Here is a 21956-nt window from a genome sequence, read left to right as displayed (position 1 = left end):
GATACGGTAATTCAAGTGTTTTCTGTGAGCCCTGATGTGGGTGATGACCCCTCTGTCTGTCAGCAATTTAAGTCAGCCATCGTTCACTGTTATAGTGAGGATACTATTAAGGAGCTGAAGCTGGAAGCTCAGCCCTCCACTTCTTGGTGTACTGTCTTGAGTCGTACTAATACTCTTTTTTATTCTATCGCATCTAGATCTCACAGCTCTGGTTTCTGAACATTGGGAGACTCTGGAGCAGGGGTGCCCACACTTTTTGGGCTTGCGAGCTACTTTTTAAATGACCAAGTCAAAATGATCTACCAACAATAAAATTTAAAAAAAAAACACAAAGCACACTGTACGCATAGAAAATGTTAATTATCATTCCTATTCCAGGGTTTTTCAAAGAGGTCAAAGCAGATGACTCTATGCACTATCACCTCAGTAACAACCATACAAAAATAGACAAATATACCCCCCTCCCTTTTTACTAAACCACGATAGCAGTTTTTAGCGCAGGGAGCTACGCTGAATGCTCAGCGCTGCTCTCGACACTCATAGGCTCCCTGCGCTAAAAACCTCTATTGCGGTTTAGTAAAAGGGGACCTTAGTGTAAAATATAGACAGCAGATATAAATTCAGACACATTTTGATCACTAAATTTAAAATAAAATCATTTTTCCTACCTTGTTTGGTGATTTCATGAGTCTCTGGTTGCACTTTCTTCTTCTGACTGTGCATACAATCTTTCTTCCCTTCTTTTAGCCTGTATGCTTCCTCTCCTCCAGACCTCATTCCTTCCCCAAACTTTTCCTTCCTCTTCCCTGCCCTTTCTTTCTCTCTGCCTCCCTTTATTTTTTTTCTGTTTCTCTTCTTTCCTTCTGTCTCCCTGCCTGCCCTTTTTCTTTCTTTCTCCCTGCCCTCCCCCAAGCCACTGCCATTAACATCGGGGACCAGGACCCAAACGCCACCAATAACAGGCCCCAAGCTCTCCCTGCTTCGGCCAACCAGCATTCCTCTCCCCGACGTCAATTCTGCCGTCGGGAAGAGGAAGGCTGATCAGCCCAAGATCGTGATCAACCTATTGGGGGAAAGCAAGCGTTCGCTACGGGCTAATGCGGGAGACAGATTAGTGAAGCATTTGTTCTTCTTCCTGCCGGGTCCTGCCTTCGCGGAAACAGAAAGTAGGCAGGACCCGGCAGGAAGAAGAGGAAATGCTTCACTAACCTGTCTCCCGCATTAGCCCGTAGCGAACGCTTGCTTCAGGGCTCTAAACATGTGCGTGCCAGCTTCCCTTCTCCCCCCCCCCCCTCCCGGGATATAACTTCCGGTTTCGGAGGGAAGAGAAGAGAAGCCGGCACACACACGTTAGAGCCCGGAGCATAAGTTCGCTATGGGCTGAAATCTCCAAGCCGGTTTTTTTGGGGGGGTTTTTAATGTTCAGCAGCGGCAGATAACAGCTGGGCGGACTGTCCAGCTAAAAGGCCCTAGGGAGAACACTGGAGAGGAAGGCTGATTGGCCCGTAGATCAGGATGGCAACACGAGTCTATCACGGAGCCCGGGATGGGCTCCGCGATCGACTCGCGTTGCCTTCCTGAGCTACTGGTCGATCGCGATCGACATATTGGGTACCCCTGCTCTGGAGAGTTAGACTGACCAAGACCATGGCTAAGCTTTATCCTATGGCACTAGATTCCCACCTGCTATTTGATCAGCCGAAGGTGGATTCGGAAGTAGCACAGATGACCAAGCGCACAGCCTTCCCAAATGAAGGAGGAGTGATGCTGAAAGATTCTCAAGACCCGCAGGGTAGACATGGTCTTGAAGAAGTTTTTTGAAGTGGCTTCTTCAGGTATTAAGGCAGCAACAGCTGCCTCCTTTGCAGCACATAATTGTCACACGAGGTTGCTCCGAGATCCTTCAGTGAAAGATGACTCCAGCCTCCAACTGATGCTTGAGGGGGTCAATTATGTGGCAGCTGCCTTTTATGACCTTATTCGGGTTCTAGGCAAGGTTTCAGCTTATGCTGTTTCTGCCTGCAGAACACTTTGGATCTACCACTGGACTTGAGGATTCATCCTCCAATGCGACTCTCAGCAGAATCCCCTTTAACGTTCAGATGCTGTTTGGCAAATGAATGGATTAACTTATGGCCAGTATGGCTGACCATCATCCTAAATACCTCCCAGATAACAGGCCTTGGCTTACTCTGGGAGGAAGTTGCAGCAATTTTCACCCCTCACAAATGTTTTGCCAAAATTCTTTGGGCTCGTCTAGCCAGAGATATTCCAAGATGTCTAAACAGTTCTATAATAATCCCAGGTGCCAGCAGCTTTCTGGTTCTTGCACAAGCAACACTTCTAAGAAGTCCCAATAATGCCAGGGACTCGGCTGCGCTTCCATGCACTTATCTCTAGTATACATCTTGTCTGAATTAGCAGAAGAGAAAGACATAGGGCTCCTTTTACGAAGGTGCGCTAGCATTTTTAGCGCACGGACCAGATTAGTGCGCGCTCTAGCTGAAAAATTACCGCCTGCTCAAGAGTAGGCGGTAGCTGCTAGCGCACGCGGCATTTTAGCGCGCGCTATTCTGCGCATTAAGGCTCTAACGAGCCTTCGTAAAAGGAGCCCATAGTGCCTCCACTTTGATCCTAGTTCTTGATTTAAGAAATACCAATTTACAATGTAGTACCAATTTACAAAGCAAGACAAAAGAACAAAATATAAGCAACAATTATTACTGCAAATATCTCATGTTTTGCCTCTGTACTATTTCTGTTTGTAATTCAGGTGGATCCTATAATCCAGATAATAAATTAGCAAAAATAGATTTCACTAGTGATGATGTAGATGGAAGTTTCACTGAGAAGTGTGATCCTGCTACTCCTGCTTCTACTAAAGAGTCCCCATCAAATCCATCTTTTCAAGGTGAGCTAAAATACTATACTAAAAAAACCCAAATATACCCTCTAATTTTCAGCCCAGAGGAGATCGCTGGTAATCTCCTGCGGTCTACAACAAACTCAGAAATTCAGAGCTGGTGCTGCAACCGGCATTGAATTTGTGGTCTTATTCTTGGCCGGCCAAGACATAACTGGCTAGACCAGTATTCAGGGGCTAGCTGGCAATGTCTTGGTGGCCAAACATAGAACTGCCTAATAGGGTGTTGTATCTGGCCATCGACTTTAGCCAGTGAGCTGCTGAATTGGTGGTCACTGGCCAATTCACTAACCAGATATTCAGCAAGAGATAGGTGGCTATGTGCTATTTAGCTGGCTGGGAGTGTGTGGTACCCTGAGGTTGTGGGTTTGAATCCCACACTGCCCCAGGTACATTAGACAGAATGGGAGCCCGCCAGGGCTGTTAGGGAAAAACGCTTGCGTACCTGAATAATTTGTAATCCGCATAGAATTGTAGGATATGTGGAATATAAATTATAAATAAATAGCGTTGAATATCAGCCTCATAGAATTAAATTCTGTGGACACAGATTTATGTATTTAATTTATTCAAATTCATTTACACTTAAATACACTCAAGACTTGGTACAAGACAGCAAACAAGTCTAATATTGTTAGGGACTTTCATCATTTTTTCACGTATTGTTCTTGTGGTTTCCATCTATATATTTATTGTCAAATATATTTTATTGAGCCCAACAGGGTAAGGTACAAAAGCATCAGGAAACATATAAAACAAGCTTGCTTTTAGTTAACAAGAAACATCACTTTGCAATCACCCCTACCCACAATACCCCACTTACCCCTTAGTATCTTCAACATTGATAGAAAGTAAGACAGACCAATAACGAGCAACAAGATTCAGTAAACAACAAAGGTAGCTCAAGACAAAGTCAAATTATGTCGTCCCCCACCCCACCCTCTTCCCCAGTCCTCCTTCGAGTCCAACCCAGAATATCCAAACAAGAGAAGAAAGCATATATATCCAAAACAATCAACAGGTTTGGGAAGTCATTCAAAGCAATAAATCAGCAATTCAGGAGGCGGCTACATTCCACCGGAGTCATAGTGTTCCAAAAGGGCTCCCAGGTATGTTGAAAAGTGCGTCCCAAGAGTGAGGAGAAGTCCTGTACATCTCTACGTTCCCACATCAACAGGGGATCAGGCGATATCGCCAAAGGGAATAATCAGGTCCCTCCCTCTCCAGCCACTTGAGGGTGATCACCACAGTCCACCTAAGAAATGCAGCAGTACCTGGTCGTTGAGGTGAAAAATGTAGGCGAACACCAAAAAGAAGCAAGGGGACAACAACATTCCAAATACTTTCCACAAAAAGAAAAATAGCTTCCCAAAAGGACTGGATAATTCCAGAACATATGTCCCAAACCTGCTTCAGGAGCGTCACAGCGGGGACAAGCAGCAGAGACTCAGAACCCTGAAAGGTGAGCCCTTTTAGGAGAGCTATACAAACGTAAAACCACTTTGCAATGTTGTTCCCAAAAGGTAGTATATTTGCGAAAAGCAGGCAGTTTGCGTACAGCGCAAAGAATAACATCATCAGGCAATACCACAAAGAGATCACGATCCCAAGTGTCTCTCAGTTTGACATGGTCAAGCAAGGGGGATTCATCCTTCAAATGTCTATGATGAAATTTAAGGGAAACAGAGAGCTGAGATCCAAGGGTAAAAGCCATAGACAGTAGCTCCTGACAAGAGGATGTCAGATGGCAGGGTGGCAAAGAAGCAATATAATGATGATGGAGTTGTAAGTAAGCAAAGCCATCAGTACGAGGGATGTTAAATTCTAGATATAACGTGTCAAAAGACTTAATCTTCCCCTCATCATCCACCAATTGAAACAAATAATGAATCCCCCTCGCTTCTCAGCGAACAAAACTGACCCCATCCACCCCAGATAGGAAATTCCCATTAAAGCGGAGAGGCAAGAAGGGGGAGATAGTAGAGCTGAGAGAGTGAAATTTACAAGCCCATTGCCAAGCCTTCCGCAAAGGGTAGTGTAAAACCATAAGAGGAAGGGGAAGAGATTCAGGTTGAGCCAAAGGCACAGAATGAAGATTGGCACTAAAGTGGGTTTTAGTAAAACAAGAAAGCTCCAAAGAACTGTTAGTGAAATGGGCAGTACCCCTAAAGAGATCATTTATGTGACGCATACTGCAACCAACAGTCAGATGGTGAAGATTCAGTAAGTCTAAACCCCCCTTATACCAGGGGGTAGCCGCCAGGCGATAGGGCAAACAGACATGCTTACCCACCCAAAGAAATCGCTTAACCAGCCGCTCCAATCGTTTCTCATCCCTAGAAGTCAAGTAAAGTGGGAGGACCTGAAAAACATACAACCAGCATGGAACAACAAGCATATTATATAAACTTACTCTGCCCAGAAGCGATAATGGAAGTCCTTGCATAGCTGCAAATGAGGTATAAGAGCCTGAAACAATGGCTCCACATTCAAAGAATATAAACGAGAGAGGTCAAGTGGAATGAAAACACCCAAGAATTTCACCCCAGTCTCCGCCCACCGAAGAGGAAACGAACCCCTCCACTTCGTACGAACCGCAGGGCAAGAAGGGAGGGCCATCGACTTGTCTAAATTAAGCGAAAGGCTGGTGTAAAACCCATATTCAGAGACCTCCGGGCAAGTAAGAATGAGAAACATATCATCAGCAAAAGCCAAGGTCTTCAAGTCCCTACCCAATATACTGAGGCCCCGTACATCGTGGAAAAGACGTAAGGTGCAAAGCAAAGGTTCCAAAGAAAGGAGAACGAGGACAACCTTGTCTGGTGCCCCTAAGGATGGGAAAGGAGTCTGTACGGGTGCCATTAACCAGCAAGGACGTCCGAGGATTAGAATATAAGGAACGAATAGCCCTAAGGAAAAATCCCGGAAGCCCAACAAACTCAAGAGTACGAAATAGAAAGGACCAATGCACACTATCAAATGCTTTGGAAGCATCTAAACTAACAAATAAAGCAGGGATCTGGTGATGTTGACAATGGGCAACCGCAAATAGGACCTTTCAAACATTGCAAACCGATTGGCAGCCACTAACAAAACCCACTTGGTTCTCATGGATTATGGCAGGAAGATGAGGAGTCAAACGGTCGGCCAGCATACGGGACAGAAGCTTAAGATCAACGTTTATCAGGGAGATCGGGCGATAGGACCCAGGATCATCTGCTTCTTTACCTGGTTTTTAACAACAAGGTGATAAGCGCCTCATTCGCAAAACAGGGAAAGGACCCACGGTCAATAGCAGTATTAAATTAAACCAACAAAGGACCACACAAGTGAGGGGAGAGAAGTTTATAGAATTCACCAGAGAAGCAGTCCGGTCCCGGGGCTCGTCCAGAGCATAAAGTCTTGATGGCAGACTGCAATTCACTCACCTGGAATGGATGATCAAGTGCAGTCACAGCATCCTCGGAGAGGCGTGGCATCCCAGACGAGTGAAGATAATCCATCAAGAGCTCCGGGGGGGCATCATCCGGAGCAGCATATAACCTATTCACCTTCCCCCCTCATAAAGATACCCGACGTAAGAAACTTTACGACAGCCTTCTAGCGACACAGGCAGCGAAAATTGACCCCACCATCACCAATCTGATGATCAATACAACAGACATCAAAGTATTTCGAAAAGAAATCAAAACATTCCTATTCAAAAAAACACGTCCTTACTTACTAAGCTCCTCCCTAATCGCACACGCTCTCTCCCCCGTGAATAACACATCAGTCAACTCCTCGAACTTCACCAGCCAAAAATATTAGATTCCCAAATAAGCATCACCCATCGCTATCCAACAATCCTATCACTTCAAGTAAGGTAACTTTCTTCTGTTACCTGAATATATTGTTATTCTCCACTGTATCCTGTAATTACTGAATCTAGCTAAGTAATTCTATCGGAAAAACTCCAGATATCCTCTAATTTGTAATTCTCTACCACAATATGTAAACTACTTGTTTCGTTGTTATGTAATTCTCTCGGTAATGTCCAGATCTCTTCTAATTGTAATCCGCCTAGAACCGCAAGGCACAGGCGGAATAGAAATCACTAATGTAATGTAATGTAATAAGCGTTCAAAGAAATTGAGGAGCACCACAGATATTTCAGTAGTACGAGACACCCTGCCCCCCCACCCCCCGGAGCCCGAAATGTCAAAATCGGTTTCCTAGATGTCTTGATGTCAATCAGGCGCGCTAGCAAGCAGCCAAGTTTACCTCCAAATCTTTGGAGGCGATGTTTATGGTAAGCTGTCCATCGCTTATAGCGAGAATGAAGCAGAGTTGAGGGCTTCCTGAGTAGAGAGATAGCGCCCCCTCGTCGACTGAAGGGGCAGAGGAAAAAGCCTTCTTAGCAGCCCGTAATCCAATGATCGACCACCCTCTCAGTGAAGAAATACTTTCTGGAGTCACCATGAAATTTCCCTCCCCTGATTTTCAGTGGATGCCCTCTGGTGGAAGAAGGTCCTATAAGACGGAAGATATCCTCTTCCACCTCGATACGACCCGTGATATATTTAAATGTCTCGATCATGTCCCCTCTCTCTCTTCGTTCTTCAAGTGAGTACAGCTGCAATTTATTCAGCCTTACTTCATACGGAAGATCTTTGAGCCCCGAGACCATCCTGGTGGCCATCCGCTGAACTGACTCCATTCTCAGCACATCTTTCCAGTAATGTGGTCTCCAGAATTGAACACAATATTCCAAATGAGGTCTCGCCATGGATCTGTACAGTGGCATTATGACCTCTGGCATCCTGCTGATAAAACCTCAGCGCTTTCATAATCGGCAGGGCCAACCTGGTCAGCTCTCCTGCATAGGAGTTTACTGCTCTTCCTATCTAACGCTGTGCCAAAGCTAGAAAGAGATCTAGATTTGTCACAATATAGATATATATATATAGAGAGAGAGAACATAGTCTGTTTTACATCTCAGCATGACATGCGAGTAGCTACAAGCTCTATATATGATTAGTGCTGGTTGCACAGTTTTTGTACTTGTTTTGATCAGTTACTTAAATGTTAATGCATATGTTTGTTAAAGAGCAGAACTGAATTGTAGTGTTGTGGATTTGTCCCCATTAGAGAATGACACGGTGAAAAAATTGGTCCCCGTCACCGCCCCGTCCCCGTCTCACCATCCCCGTCACCGCCCCGTCCCCGTCTCACCATCCCCGTCACCGCCCCGTCCCCGTCTCACCATCCTCTTCACCGCCCCGTCACCGCCACTGCCACCCCATTCACCGCCCCGTCACCGCCACTGCAATCCCACTCACTTTTCTTTATTTACGTATAAAGGAAACATTCTTTAAAACTTTAAAACTTAGTTAAATATTAGTTAATAACTATACAAAAACAAAACACGCAGAGAAAAAATTAATTAATATAAATTCCCTGACTTCCCTGCACTGTCCCCCCTTGAAGGTCTGTCCCCATCCTGAAAGCCTGATGCCCCTCCCCCCGACGTCCGATACATCCCTCCCCCCGAAGGACCGCCGACTCCCCAACAATATCGGGCCAGGAGGGAGCCCAAATCCTCCTGGCCACGGCGACCCCCTAACCCCACCCCGCACTACATTACGGGCAGGAGGGATCCCAGGCCCTCCTGCCCTCGACGCAAACCCCCCTCCCCCCAACGACCGCCCCCCCCCAGCCGACCCGCGACCCCCCTGGCGACCCCCACGACCCCCCCCACCCCCCTTCCCCGTACCTTTGGTAGTTGGCCGGACAGACGGGAGCCAAAACCGCCTGTCCGGCAGGCAGCCAACGAAGGAATGAGGCCGGATTGGCCCATCCATCCTAAAGCTCCGCCTACTGGTGGGGCCTAAGGCGCGTGGGCCAATCAGAATAGGCCCTGGAGCCTTAGGTCCCACCTGGGGGCGCGGCCTGAGGCACATGGTCGGGTTGGGCCCATGTGCCTCAGGCCGCGCCCCCAGGTGGGACCTAAGGCTCCAGGGCCTATTCTGATTGGCCCACGCGCCTTAGGCCCCACCAGTAGGCGGAGCTTTAGGATGGATGGGCCAATCCGGCCTCATTCCTTCGTTGGCTGCCTGCCGGACAGGCGGGTTTGGCTCCCGTCTGTCCGGCCAACTACCAAAGGTACGGGGAAGGGGGGGGGGGGGGTCGTGGGGGTCACCAGGGGGATCGCGGGTCGGCTGGGGGGGCGGTCGGAGGTTCTTGGGGGGGGCGGTCGTTGGGGGGGAGGGGGGTTTGCGTCGAGGGCAGGAGGGCCTGGGATCCCTCCTGCCCGTAATGTAGTGCGGGGTGGGGTTAGGGGGTCGCCGTGGCCAGGAGGGTTTGGGCTCCCTTCTGGCCCGATATTGTCGGGAAGTCGGCGGTCCTTCGGGGTGGGGGTGCGAGTGGTCCTGCCGGGGGGGGGATGTATCGGACGTCGGGGAGTCGGCCGGGCAAGAGGGCTTGGGCTCCCTCTTGCTCCGATCGCGGGTGCGGGTGGGAGCGCGTGCGAGCGGTCGTTCGGGGTGGGGGTGCGAGCGGTCCTGCTGGGGGGGTGAATCGGGCGTCGGGCGGTAAATAGCGGTTCCTAGAAGGGGGTACATTGGCCCGCGGGGACAAACCTGTTCACCGTTTCCGCGGTCGGTGAATGGCCTTGTCCCCGTCACCGCAGCGACTGCTAGTTTTCTTCCCCGTTTTCGGCGGTGACCCGCGGCTTAAATGCGGTGGCCGCGGGTAAACCGTCACCGTGTCATTCTCTAGTCCCCATTTCCCGCCTTCCAGTTGTATATCTTATTTACAGTCAACTTGCGGGTTCAGATGCAAATAAGAATCACTAGGCATGTCTACAAGAAAGAAGATTATCGAATTAATAACCTAATCGTTCTTTCATTGTTTTCTGTGTAGATTTAAAGAAAGCTTATTCTGAAATCGTAAAGCTACTACCAGATCAAAGAGTTGAACCCATAGAGATCAGGTAAGTTTGAATTGCATTTATTTCCAGTATGCATTTTTAGGTGTTTTTCTGCATAAAAATGTCTGATGTCCTGTTCTCTCACTACTGTGGAGTGTGCTTGTTGAGGGCACTATCAGTAGGAACACTGAGCCTGAATAAAAAATTTTTCATTAATTGAAGTTAAGGTAATTCTGCATGTCATCTCAGTAAGTTGTTTTTTTTTGTTTGTTTTTTGTTTTTAAGTTAAGCAAATTCTATACATAAAAGGATAGTGTTTGAAAGAGTTTTCCAAAGGATTCACTCCTGTGATAAGGTCTAAGAACAATGTTACTATAAAGTAATGCTCTTTGATAGATTTTTCCCATCTTCCCAGTTCCTACACTCCAGGTATGTACTGTGTTAGGCTATTACTCTGGTTAGGAAGTGAGAGAGAGGTTATTTTGATTTGATTTGGTTTTTGTATATAGCAAGAGTATGTCAGGGATATTTTGATCAAAGGGTGAGAGATCCGGCCCTTATCAGTAGTGTTTTCCAGGTCCTTTGTGTAACTAACCTAAAGACATCAAATTTAAAGGACTTCACAATAGATTAAACATTAAAGTCAATGGGAATATAAAACTTTACTTCGCTGCCAGAGAGAGTTTGTGTTATAGGGGAAGTTAAAAAAAAAATTGCACTAAGTTTAGCCTTGGGTGTGCCGCCTTCCAGAATTGGAGAGGAGAAGGGAGTCTTCTGTACATGCTTACTCCTTTTCTGCTCCTAGTGAAGATACCCAAAACTCAAGCAGGGTCGGGTGATTCTCAGAGCTCTCTTTTGGCCAGTGCGTGTTTGAATTTCCTCCTCTTTTGTGAGTTATCCATAAGCCCAAACTAGGGAATTCTATGTTGATCACACTGCCATAGGGAAAAGTGTTGCATCAATTCTTTCCCTCACAGCCTGGATGTTGAGAGAATAAACCATAGCTGTTCTATATCTGCCTGATGGCTTATCTCAAATGCTTTGGTCTTCTAAAATTCCGCTACCATATATACTCGAATATAAACTGATCCAAATATAAACCAAGTATCCTTTTTTGCCCTCCAAAAAGGTGGGGAAGAAAGATTGACTTGAATATAAACCAAGGTTAGAAATTTGGGTCATGGTGAGCCAATCTATAAAGACTGTTCAACCTCCCTCCCCATCAGCTATCTCATAAGTCACTAACATAATACAAATATCTGTGATGAATATATCCCAAAGCTAACATATTCACATCAAGGCCCCTACATAAGAAAACGCAACTACAAGCAACCATAAACTTAAATAAATGTAGACAAAAATCAAACTTAAACCTCAAGAAGCCTTATGCAGTTTAACACCAGAGAAAGAGAAACAGCACTCTACACTTTGGAATATAAAAAGAAAGCAATGTAAATTTACAGTAAAACTGCATTTTCTGTTCATGTAATTAAAAATAAAATTATTTTTTTCTAACTTTGTTGTCTGGCCATTTTATTCATATTTATCCAAGTTTCTGCTTTCTTCTGTCTACCTCCTAAGCTTAAATTCAATCCTGTCATTAGGCACTCCTTTGAACAACTAACTCATTTATCAGAGAGAGCTCTATTAATACATGAAGACTTTACAGGTGTCCATAGAGCCCTGTGTAGTGTAAAATAGAGTGATTGGCATGTAGAGGCTAATCTGGAGGACTTAAACAGGTTATGCCACAGACAGTGCCAAGAATCGTCAGAAATATCTTGACCGATATCTAGGGACCACTGTTTTTGAAGGCCTATTAGATTGGAGGAGAGGGTGAGCTTAAAGTATTTATAAAGCTTTAAAGCCATATGACCACCCACGAACAAAGTGGTAGAAAGGTGATAAATATCTGGAAGTTAAAAATGAGACGAAATTGAGATGGAACTTTTATGAATTGCTGATCTTAGTTGGAGCCAAACGAAGAATTGGGAAGCAGGTAAAAGAAATTCAGATTGAACTTGAGAAAAGGATTTCTATTGGGCAGTGGAAGGATATATAAAGGCATTAAGATCCCATATGTTAGCCTTCTGCCATATTTGCCAAGAAACAGTCTTTTTGTCAATAAGTATGAGTGGATTATACCAGAGAGGAATATAAAAGATGGCAGAAATAGGAGATTTCTGTAAGGAGTCAAAATTAGTTAGTTGTTCAAAGGAGTGCCTTAATGACAGGATTGAATTTAAGCTTAGGAGGTAGAGTCATTCCAAGTAGTCTGGAGGGAGGAATGGGAAACATCAAGTTGTGTTCAAGGGATAGCCAACGAGGGACATCCGCAGAGTCGGTGGGGTTGAGCCAAAGGGGACTGACGAAGAATGAAAGCCTTATGGATAAGAAAGAGATCAGGGAAATTGACACCTCCAAGGGATTTGGGGAGTTTTAATTTCTTCAAAGAGATCCTGGAATTCTTATCTTTCCATAGGAATCCTGAAAGGATGCGCTCCACTGTGGTATAAAAAGCTTTAGGGAACAGGATTAGAAACATTCTTAACAGGTATGTTATTTTGGGAACAATCATCATTTTAAGTGAGTCTAATCGTCCCCACCAAGAGAGGTGAAGCGGTGACCAGGGGGAAATGGACTGTTTAATTCTAGCGATAATGGATTCCCTATTAATGGCAGAGGTGATAAGCAAATCTCTATCGAAAAGAACCCCTATATATTTGATAGAGGTGGGGACCCACTTAAGAGAGAAGTTAGAAATGGAAAACAGGTGGCAAAGATCGGAGAAGCGGAGAAGCATATAATAAATGCAACATGAGTGGATCAAGTGACAGAATAATCTGGAGTTATCAGATCCGTACCTATTCTTAACGAAACCTTGCGAGAAGGAATATTCAGTTCTAACCTTTTACATAGGATTTTCGCATATAATTTATAGTCCACATTCAGCAGAGATATAGGTCTGTAGTTTTTAACCTGCTGAGTGTCTTTTTTTTTTTTAAATTAGATTTAATGCATTTACAATATCATAATGATATCAAGGAAAAAAATTTTCAATACAACAAATAATACAAAAAACAATCCTTTACAAGCCCACTAAAAGGGGAAACATATTGCTTATATCAACTAAGTTTTAAGGAAAAACAAGGAAATGAATTGAGTTCCAATGAACCCAATCATTCCCAACTAAATTAGGACATTTTGGACATTCCTACCCTAATTCCTCATCGATAAATGAAAAAAAGAAAAGAAATCTCATTTCTGTTCACGAGCTACCAAAAATTGTTGCAATTGAATGGGATCCCAAAAAACAAATTCAGTATCTTAACCAAACATTTACAAGGAAACTTCAAATAAAATGATGCCTCAAGTGCCAGTACTCTAGATCTCAATTTCAAAAATTCTTTTCTTCTAAACTGGGTAGCTCTTGAGACATCTGGAAACATACTAACCAAATCCCCACAGAACTTGGTCAGTCTATTTTTAAAGTAAAGTTTCATTAACAACATTTTATCTATCTCACTCATACATGTTAGAATCATTGTGGACCGAGTCTGAATAACATCTTGAGAATCTTCTAAAAACTCTGTCAAATTAACATCATCTGTTACCAGATGGTCCACATCCTGTACAGTTTCCTTTTTCTTCTGGGGAATATGATAGCAATTATTTATTGGAAAACTATCCGCATTGGGTAATCCCAGTATTTCCTTAAAATATTTTCTTAATAATATTTCTGGTAGTAACAAATGAGTCACTGGGAAATTAACCAAGCGGAGGTTCTTCCCTCGATGCATATTTTCTAACATTTCAATTTTTAAATGCAATGACGTAGAATCTTTTACAGCAGATAGTGAGACAGCTTGCAATGTGTTACTTTGCATTTCAATCACACCTAATCTAGTTTCCAGACAATTTAAATTTGCATCCACATTCTCAAACTTTTGAACCACAGGCTGTGAGTAATCAGATGTTTGTTTCATTGATTCTCTGAGAAACCCCTCAACTCTAGAAATACCTAACCATAGATCCTTTAAGGTGATATCCTGTTTTTCCACAGCTAGTGGTTGTTCATCCGCTACTCTGGTAAACTCAAGTGGTTTAGGTATATCAGTAAAAATCAATTTACTAGTTGAAGTGGATGATACCACAAGACCTGTGGAACTAGTGGGAGTTATGTTCCCACTTACACCGGATATTGGATGAAGGGGAGGGGTGTCCTTTGTAGAGGACTCATCGATGCTCCGGATATGGGAGAATTCAAATCAGATACATTTTGTGCTGGAGAGTCTAAGGAAAAAGTCAAATGTCTATCCATAGGACCTAATACAAGAGGTGTCGAACTTTTAGATTTGACTTTCCTTTTCCCCATGATCAATTAGCTTATACGACCTGGTATCCTGCTCCACGGTGCTCCAAGGGGCGGCCACGCCCTGCGGCCACCTCCGCGGCAGCAGGCAGCAATTTAAAGCAGAAGCCCGAGGCACAGAAGACGGACCCGGTGACGTTAGGGGTCCATCCTCAGGGTTGCCTGTCCGATTTTTCAAACAACTGCTGCTACAGAGGGCTGGTCGGGGCAACGAAAACGATCCTCCGGCATCCCAGGTAGTAACAACAACTAGCTCCCGGTCTCTACGCAGCAGCAGGCAGCAATTTAAAGCAGAAGCCCGAGGCACAGAAGACGGATCCGGTGACGTCAGGGGTCCGTCCTCAGGGTTGCCTGTCCGATTTTTCAAACAACTGCTGCTACAGAGGGCTGGTCGGGGCAACGAAAACGATCCTCCGGCGTCCCAGGTAGTAACAACAACTACCCTGTTTCCCCGATGGTAAGACACTGTCTTATTTTTTTTGGAAGGCCAAAATATGCTCTAGGGCTTATTTTCGGGGGGATGCCTTATTTACCCATGAAGAAGACTACAGTACACAGTTATTGTTGAAAAAAAACAGAATTTTATTACGTTCGCGATAGGTACGTTCGCAATGCGTTCGTTGGAGGAAGAAAACGGTCGGCTGAATAATCGGTCGGCCAAAAAATCGTACCGTGTATGGCCAGCTTTATCCATCATACCATATATTGTACCATTTAATGTCCCCAATGTTCTCCATCAGGGAAACACAGTAAAGAGATTATTCTGTAGTGCAGCATCAGAGGGGACTTGACAATGTGAAACCATTGTTTATATACCGTATGCATTTTAAACAGGCTTTATATACAGTAAGTGGTATTGCTCACAGCAAAAGAAACCTGTCTGCGTGTCTCACTTTTGGATGTTCTGGCCGTGAACAAACTCCTGCAGTCTCCGTTAGGGAGGGATGAGGGAAGCTGCCTGTGTTTCCTTGCGCGGAGTCACGTGCGCGCGCTGCAGTCCTGACACTTCCTCCTCTTCACTTCATGACTAGGCGCGGCACGCAGCCATGGAGGCAAATACGGTAGACGGAGGGACCACACGGAGTCACCTAGAGAGTTGCGCGGGGACAGAAATCCCACCCGTCCCCGCCAAAGTCCCACCCGTCCCCGTGAGGAATCCCACCCGTCCCCGTGAGGAATCCCTCCGTCCCCACCCGTCCCCGTGAGGAATCCCTCCGTCCCCACCCGTCCCCGCGAGGAATCCCCTCCGTCCCCACCCGTCCCCGCGAGGAATCCCCTCCGTCCCCGCCCGTCCATATAAACTTCAGAAATAGTTATTTCATTTAATTATGCTACTGAATTAAAGGCTCTGGTAGAAACCCATTTACAAATAAGCAAAAAGACTTTATTAATTTGAAAATATTAATTGGGAAGAATACATACTTTGCAAATGGGTTTCTACCAGAGCCTCTAATGTTTATAAATTTTTATCAACACAACTAATATACTACTTTATCCTGAAGCAAAATTAAAAAAAAGAAATATAATTCTTTTCCTACCTTTGTTGCCTGGTTTCTGCTTTCCTCATGTTCTCATTCAATTCCTTCCATCCATCCACTGTCTCTCTTCCTTCTGCATCTTCCATTTGCTCTATTACTGTGCCTCTCCCTTTCTTCCCCCTTCCAAATTGGTCTGGCACCCATCTTCTTCTCTCCGCTCCCCCCATAGTCTGGCATCTGTCTTCTTCCCTGCCAGCGTCTTCTCCCTACTCTCTCTTCCCCATTTCCTTTCAGCGTCCTTCTCCCCCCATCTTCCCCATGTCCTGTCAGCGTCCTTCTCCCCCCTCTGTCTTCCACATGTGCTTTCAGTGTCCTTCTCCCCCCTCTGCTTCCCCATGTCCTTTCAGCGTCCTTCTCCACCCCTTTGTCTTCCCCATGTGCTTTCAGCATCCTTCTCCCCCCCTCTGTCTTCCACAAGTGCTTTCAGAGTCCTTCCCCCCCCCGCCCTTCCCATGGCCTTTCAGCGTCCTTCTCCACCCCTTTGTCTTCCCCATGTCCTTTCAGCGTCCTTCTCCACCCCTTTGTCTTCCCCATGTGCTTTCAGCATCCTTCTCCCCCCTCTGTCTTCCACAAGTGCTTTCAGAGTCCTTCCCCCCCCCGCCCTTCCCATGGCCTTTCAGCGTCCTTCTCCACCCCTTTGTCTTCCCCATGTCCTTTCAGCATCCTTCTCCACCCCTTTGTCTTCCCCATGTGCTTTCAGCATCCTTCTCCCACCTCTGTCTTCCACAAGTGCTTTCAGAGTCTTTCCCCCCCCCCCCCCCACCCTTCCCATGGCCTTTCAGCGTCCTTCTCCACCCCTTTGTATTCCCCATGTGCTTTCAGCGTCCTTCTCCCTCCTCTGTCTTCAAGTGCTTTCAGAGTCCTTCCCCCCCTCCTCCCGTCTTCCCCATGGCCTTTCAGCGTCCTTCTCCCCACTCCTCTACCGCCCCGTGTGCAGCACAGCCGGCCAGGTCCCCTTACTTTTGTGGCACTTCCCCGACCGACTGACAACAGCCCCGGTCCGACAAACCTCCCTGCCCTTAACTGCGAATCTAAATTACCTTATTACAGCTGCTGTAAGAAGATAATTTAGATTCGCGGCTACAGGGCAGGGAGGATTGTCGGACCGGGGCTGTTGTCGGTCGGTCGGGGAAGTGCCACAAAAGTAAGGGGACCTGGCCGGCTGTGCTGCAACCGGGGCGGGGTGTGGCGGGGCGGACCGCCCCCTCCCTTGGTAGCCACTCGAACCGCGAGGCTACTCTCCTCCTTACCTGCACTGCCTGCAACACAGAGCCAAACGGAAGTCTTCCCGACGTCAGCGCTGACGTCGGAGGGAGGGAGGGCTTTGTTTAAGCCCTCCCTCCCCTCCGACGTCAGCGCTGACTTCGGGAAGACTTCCGTTCGGCTCTGTGCTGCAAGCAGAGAAGGTAGGGAGAAGAGCCGCGCGACTGAGTACATCCAGCCCCGCAGGAACCCCGCGACCCTCGGAGGCGTCCCCATGGGATCCCCGCGACCCTAGGGGCGTCCCCACGGGATCCCCGTGACCCAAAGGGTAAGCGCAGGTATCGGTGGGTGGCTTATTTGCGGGGGGGTGCCTTATTTTACATTTTTTTCTAAAAAGGGGGGGCTGTCTTATTTGATGGCCCTGCCTTATCATCGGGGAAACACGGTAGCTCCCTGCTGAGTGTCTTTTAAGTATCTTTTAAGGAAATATCACCCTCAGGAACATCTTGAGTAGAGACCATGTCAACTGTATCAAAACTGACCAGTTGCATTTTAGCTAATTTATCAGTCCCTTGAGATGCTACAGTGGGATTTTGCACTATGTATTTGCACTACGTATGTCCTGCAACCATTAGGTACGAACTCCATCTGAATATTTACATCTGCAGGCAGGGGTGGAGGAGATCTAGTGTTGGGACTCGGAGAAAATCCATCCAGAGAGAGAGGGTGAAAAAGTACTTGCTGTTTGAGTAATTCCAATCAAATGTTTGTCCATAGGACCTTTTAATAACAGGTGTAAATGCAGCAAGTTTTTTCACATATCCCCTTTGTTTCCCCATAACTTACGCAGTGGCTAATATACCTCACACTTTCCAGAATCTCCTGTCCTCAAACTCTCTGACCTCACTCTGAAACAGAGCTAGCTGATATACTGGGAGAGAGGGGTGGAGTCTTTAAATACTGCAGGCAGAGATGGAAGGTTCTTTTCTCAATTCCAGCACTTTCTAGAACTTCCTGTCCTCAAACTCTCTCTTTGAAGCTGCTTTTAATTCCTATCCCATGTCTGTTTTATCATTCCCTCTGAGAAATTCCCTAACCACTATTTGTCCTGTTTGTTTATTTTAATTAGATTGTAAGTTCTTTTGAGCAGGGATTGTCTCTAACATGTTTAATGTATAGCACTGCATATGTTTTATAAATTATAAGTTGTAGTAGTAGAATCTTCACTATAGCTAAGTACATTACTGGTATATATTCAAATTCTGTCATTACAGTCGTCCTGGTGCATCAACAGCAGAGATCAGCCATTCATTGATTTTATGTAGCATCTATCAGTAGCACAGATATAGCACAAAGCTTATCTGGCTCTCAATTTCAGCTCCAGTCTTCTGTGCAGTAACTACTGAAGCAACCTCCAAGATCTCCAATTCTATTTCCACTTCTACACTGTAGGAATGGAAACTCATCTCTGGCATATTGGTTGACCTTTTCCAAAGCATCCTTCCACACACAACAGTCAGCATCTTATATCCAGCTCATGAACAAAACTGGTGCTTTGTTAACCAATTAAGTATAATTTCATCAGACCAGAGCCACTGGATCTACCATAGCTTTCTAAAGTGTACTTCACTGTATTCTAAATGCAAAGTAGCGACTTAGTTCTTGCTTCTTATTTCAGCTACATACTACTGCTTTGATCAGTCCAATCAGAAACTGCATTCTGTTAAGCTGTGCTGGCCAAATGGTCTAACATTAACAATTTGCACTTTTCTGGCAATCGGGCTACACCTGAGCAATGGACAGTTCATAATGAGATGAGCAGCCCTGAGGTTGGGAGTAGAGTTGCGCGGGGACAGAAATCCCGCCCGTCCCCACCAGGATCCTTTCTGACCCCGCCCATCCCCATAAAAACAGCAATTACTTCTGACAGGATCATCAATTCCACAGTTTCTTTTGTGTTTGCGCTGCTGTTTTCCTTGTGGAATCTCTTTGGTGGAACCCTTTTTTTGTTTTCTGTTCAGGTAATTAACTAATATTCCCCCTCTTTTACTAAGGAGTGCTAGCCAATTTAGCGTGCGCTAAATGCTAACGTGCCCATATAATATAATGGACACGTCAGCATTTAGCACGCACTAAATCGGCTATCATGCCTTAAGGTTTATAAGTTAATTACCTGAACAGAAAACAAAAAAAGGGTTCCGCCAAAGAGATTCCACAAGGAAAACAGCAGCGCAAACACAACAGAAACTGTGGAATTGATGATCCTGATGAAATCTTTATTTGAAAAAGGTGCAGATAAATTAAAAAATAAAACACAATATGAAAATATAAAACACAGTAAAAGATTTCATCAAGATTATCAGTGCCACAGTTTCTTTTATGTTTAAGTTAATTACCTGCCTTCCAGCTGCCGAATCCTCCTGCTTCTCTGAAGCACCTCCTCCTGCCCGCTGGCTGCTGAATCCTCCTGCTTCTCTGAAGACATATTGGATAATGGGTGTGAAGGGGAGGACAGCAGGGAAGATGGAAGGGAGGAAAGAGATGGGACAAAAAGATGTTGGTGGGTGAAGGGGAAGAAATAAGGAAAAGTAAAGCTACTAGAGAAGGAGTGAGGAGAAGTGGAAATGGTAGAACTATGTGGTTATTGGGGGAATAGAAAGGACATGAGTGAGAGGAAGATAGCAAACACAAGTGGTAGAAATGAGGTAATGGGGAATAGGAGACCAAGTAAAAGTGAAACAGGATATGGGAGAATTGGAGCATGAGCTAAAGAGAAGGAAAATTGATAAGCAGCACCTCCTCCTGCCTGCTGTGCTCACTGCTGCTCCGTCCTCAGCTCGGGTCTGAAAAAGAATTGCTCTATTCCATGTCTCCTGCCTCAGGTCACCCTCTTCAAGTTCGAGTCTCGCCATTATCAGGCCTTCAGGGTGCCTCAGTAAGTTGAACCCTGCTTCCATCCCTGTGGGAGTCCCGTGGGCCAGAGGGGGATACCCGCGGGATTCCCGCGATCCCCATTCCCATGCAGATCTCTAGTTGGGAGTGACCTTTGTGCATGCCTAAATCAATGCTGCTTGCTTTATTTGATGGGCTATGAAACTGAGGAGACTGTTGTGCTTAGAAAGGGCTACATAGTTTTAGAACATTCTGTGTTCCAGAAGAGTTGTTAGGACCTGGCAGCGTAAAATGATGCCATCTCCATGTGTCCAGATCATTCCTGCATTAAACAACAACAAAAAATTAACAGTTAAGAAACAATGCATTCACTTTTATTGTGCTAATGTTACATTAATGGAAATAAATCACTATGAGTTTTCATACTTAAGTACCAGGTTTCAGTGAAAGGAACATTTTAAGTAATATTGAAATACTTTTGATTGTTATTTATTTTTCTAATCTTTTTTTTTTAATGGCAAACAGTCGTAAGAATGCTACAATGAGAAAAAGTGGGGACCTGTCAGATGAGGTGAGTAGTGGTCTGTTAACTGATTACAACTCTAGCTTTTAAGACACTAATTTAATTTCAGGTCTAGCTGTGCTGGGGTTTTTAAGTCATAAAATATTTTTAGCCTCTAGGTGCTAATAGAAGTTTCCCAGATACCAGTGTTGAAGAATGAAACACATTCTCATCTCAATCTTTAAAATTGTTTTAAAAACTCAGCCAGCATTTAAAGTATACTATGTTCTCTGGGAGCCCATTGTGAGCAACGATTGGAATCTTGAAGTGTTTGCACCACAGGTTGAATCATTTCATGATAAAGTTGTTTAGAATTTTTCCCCCAAAATCATTTCTTGACAGAGAAGTTTTGATTTTTTTCCCCTGAATCAGGCATTTTGGGCCGGATTCTGTAACCGGTGCCTATGTCGGTGGCCACCTAAAAAGCGGCCACCGATTGTGTGTCAATTACTCAACAGTGCCGGTTACAGAATTGCGCTTAAATTCAGCCAAGATAGGCGGCTAAAATGTAGGCCCAGAAAACCCTGGCTTACAGATCAGCCACTTACCTGTGCTGCCGTGGGATCCTAAAATCAGGCCGCAGCAGCTGTTAAGCTGATTGCAGCAGGGGAAGTTATCCCCAATCAGCTGAGCCAGCAGTGCTCCCCAAAGCCATGGCTTCAAAGAGTTCTGTCTGCTCAGCTGATCGGGGGAGAAATAACCCTGCCACAATCAGTTGAGCGGCAGGGGACCCCCTTTGACATTGGCAAGAGGGGTGCCCACTTGCTCCGGCCCTCAGGCCCCACGCCCCCCCTGGTATCTTTTGCTGTAAGGCCAACCAGCAGGCCCACCTCTTCACAACGGCAGGCCTTCCTTTTCCTGGTACATTCTGGGATGCACTGGGGAGTGGCCTAAGGCCCTGATTGGTCCAGATGCTTAAGGTCCTTTCCATAGTAACCTTGAAAGAGACCTGGGAGTGATGGTAGACAAAACACTGAAGGCGTCGGTGCAGTGCACCACAGCCTCAAGGAAAGCAAACAAAATGTTGGGTATCATTAAGGGTATCACGACCAGGACAAAGGAAGTCATCCTGCCACTGTATCGTGCAATGGTGCAGCCGCATCTGGAGTACTGTGTCCAGTACTGGTCGCCGTACCTCAAGAAGGACATGGCGGTACTTGAGGGAGTCCAGCGAAGAGCAACTAAAGTGATAAAGGGTATGGAAAATCTCCCATATACTGACAGATTGAAACAGTTAGAGCTTTTCTCCCTGGAGAAGCGGAGACTTAGAGGAGACATGATAGAAACCTTCAAGATCCTGAAGGGCATAGAAAAAGACAGGGACAGATTTTTCAAATTATGGGGAACCACAAGTACAAGGGGGCACTCAGAGAAATTGAAAGGGGACAGGTTTAGAACAAACGCTAGGAAGTTCTTTTTCACTCAGAGGGTGGTGGATACATGGAACGCGCTTCCAGAGGCTGTGGTAGACAGGAGCACGTTAAATGGCTTCAAAGAAGGTTTGGATAGATTCCTAGAAGACAAAGGGATTGAGGGGTATAGATAGGTATAGACCA

At 45.5% G+C, this 21956-nt stretch overlaps 1 protein-coding gene across 5 annotated transcripts in view; it reads left to right on the top strand.

Annotated features, from left to right (window-relative positions):
• LOC117353556 (nuclear factor of activated T-cells 5-like) overlaps positions 1 to 21956 on the top strand; it is a 281088-nt gene that overhangs the window by 160786 nt on the left and 98346 nt on the right. For all 5 annotated transcript variants that reach the window (XM_033929614.1, XM_033929613.1, XM_033929615.1 and 2 more), the window contains exons 10-12: positions 2774 to 2911; positions 9827 to 9896; positions 20364 to 20409. In XM_033929614.1, the coding sequence (XP_033785505.1) occupies positions 2774 to 2911; positions 9827 to 9896; positions 20364 to 20409 (254 nt within the window). The remainder of the gene's footprint in view (positions 1 to 2773; positions 2912 to 9826; positions 9897 to 20363; positions 20410 to 21956) is intronic.

Source organism: Geotrypetes seraphini, chromosome 2, assembly GCF_902459505.1.
Source record: "Geotrypetes seraphini chromosome 2, aGeoSer1.1, whole genome shotgun sequence".
Classification (NCBI taxonomy): domain Eukaryota; kingdom Metazoa; phylum Chordata; class Amphibia; order Gymnophiona; family Dermophiidae; genus Geotrypetes; species Geotrypetes seraphini.
The sequence above is the reverse complement of the archived record's forward strand: the minus strand, read 5'-3'. Positions and strand labels throughout refer to the sequence as shown.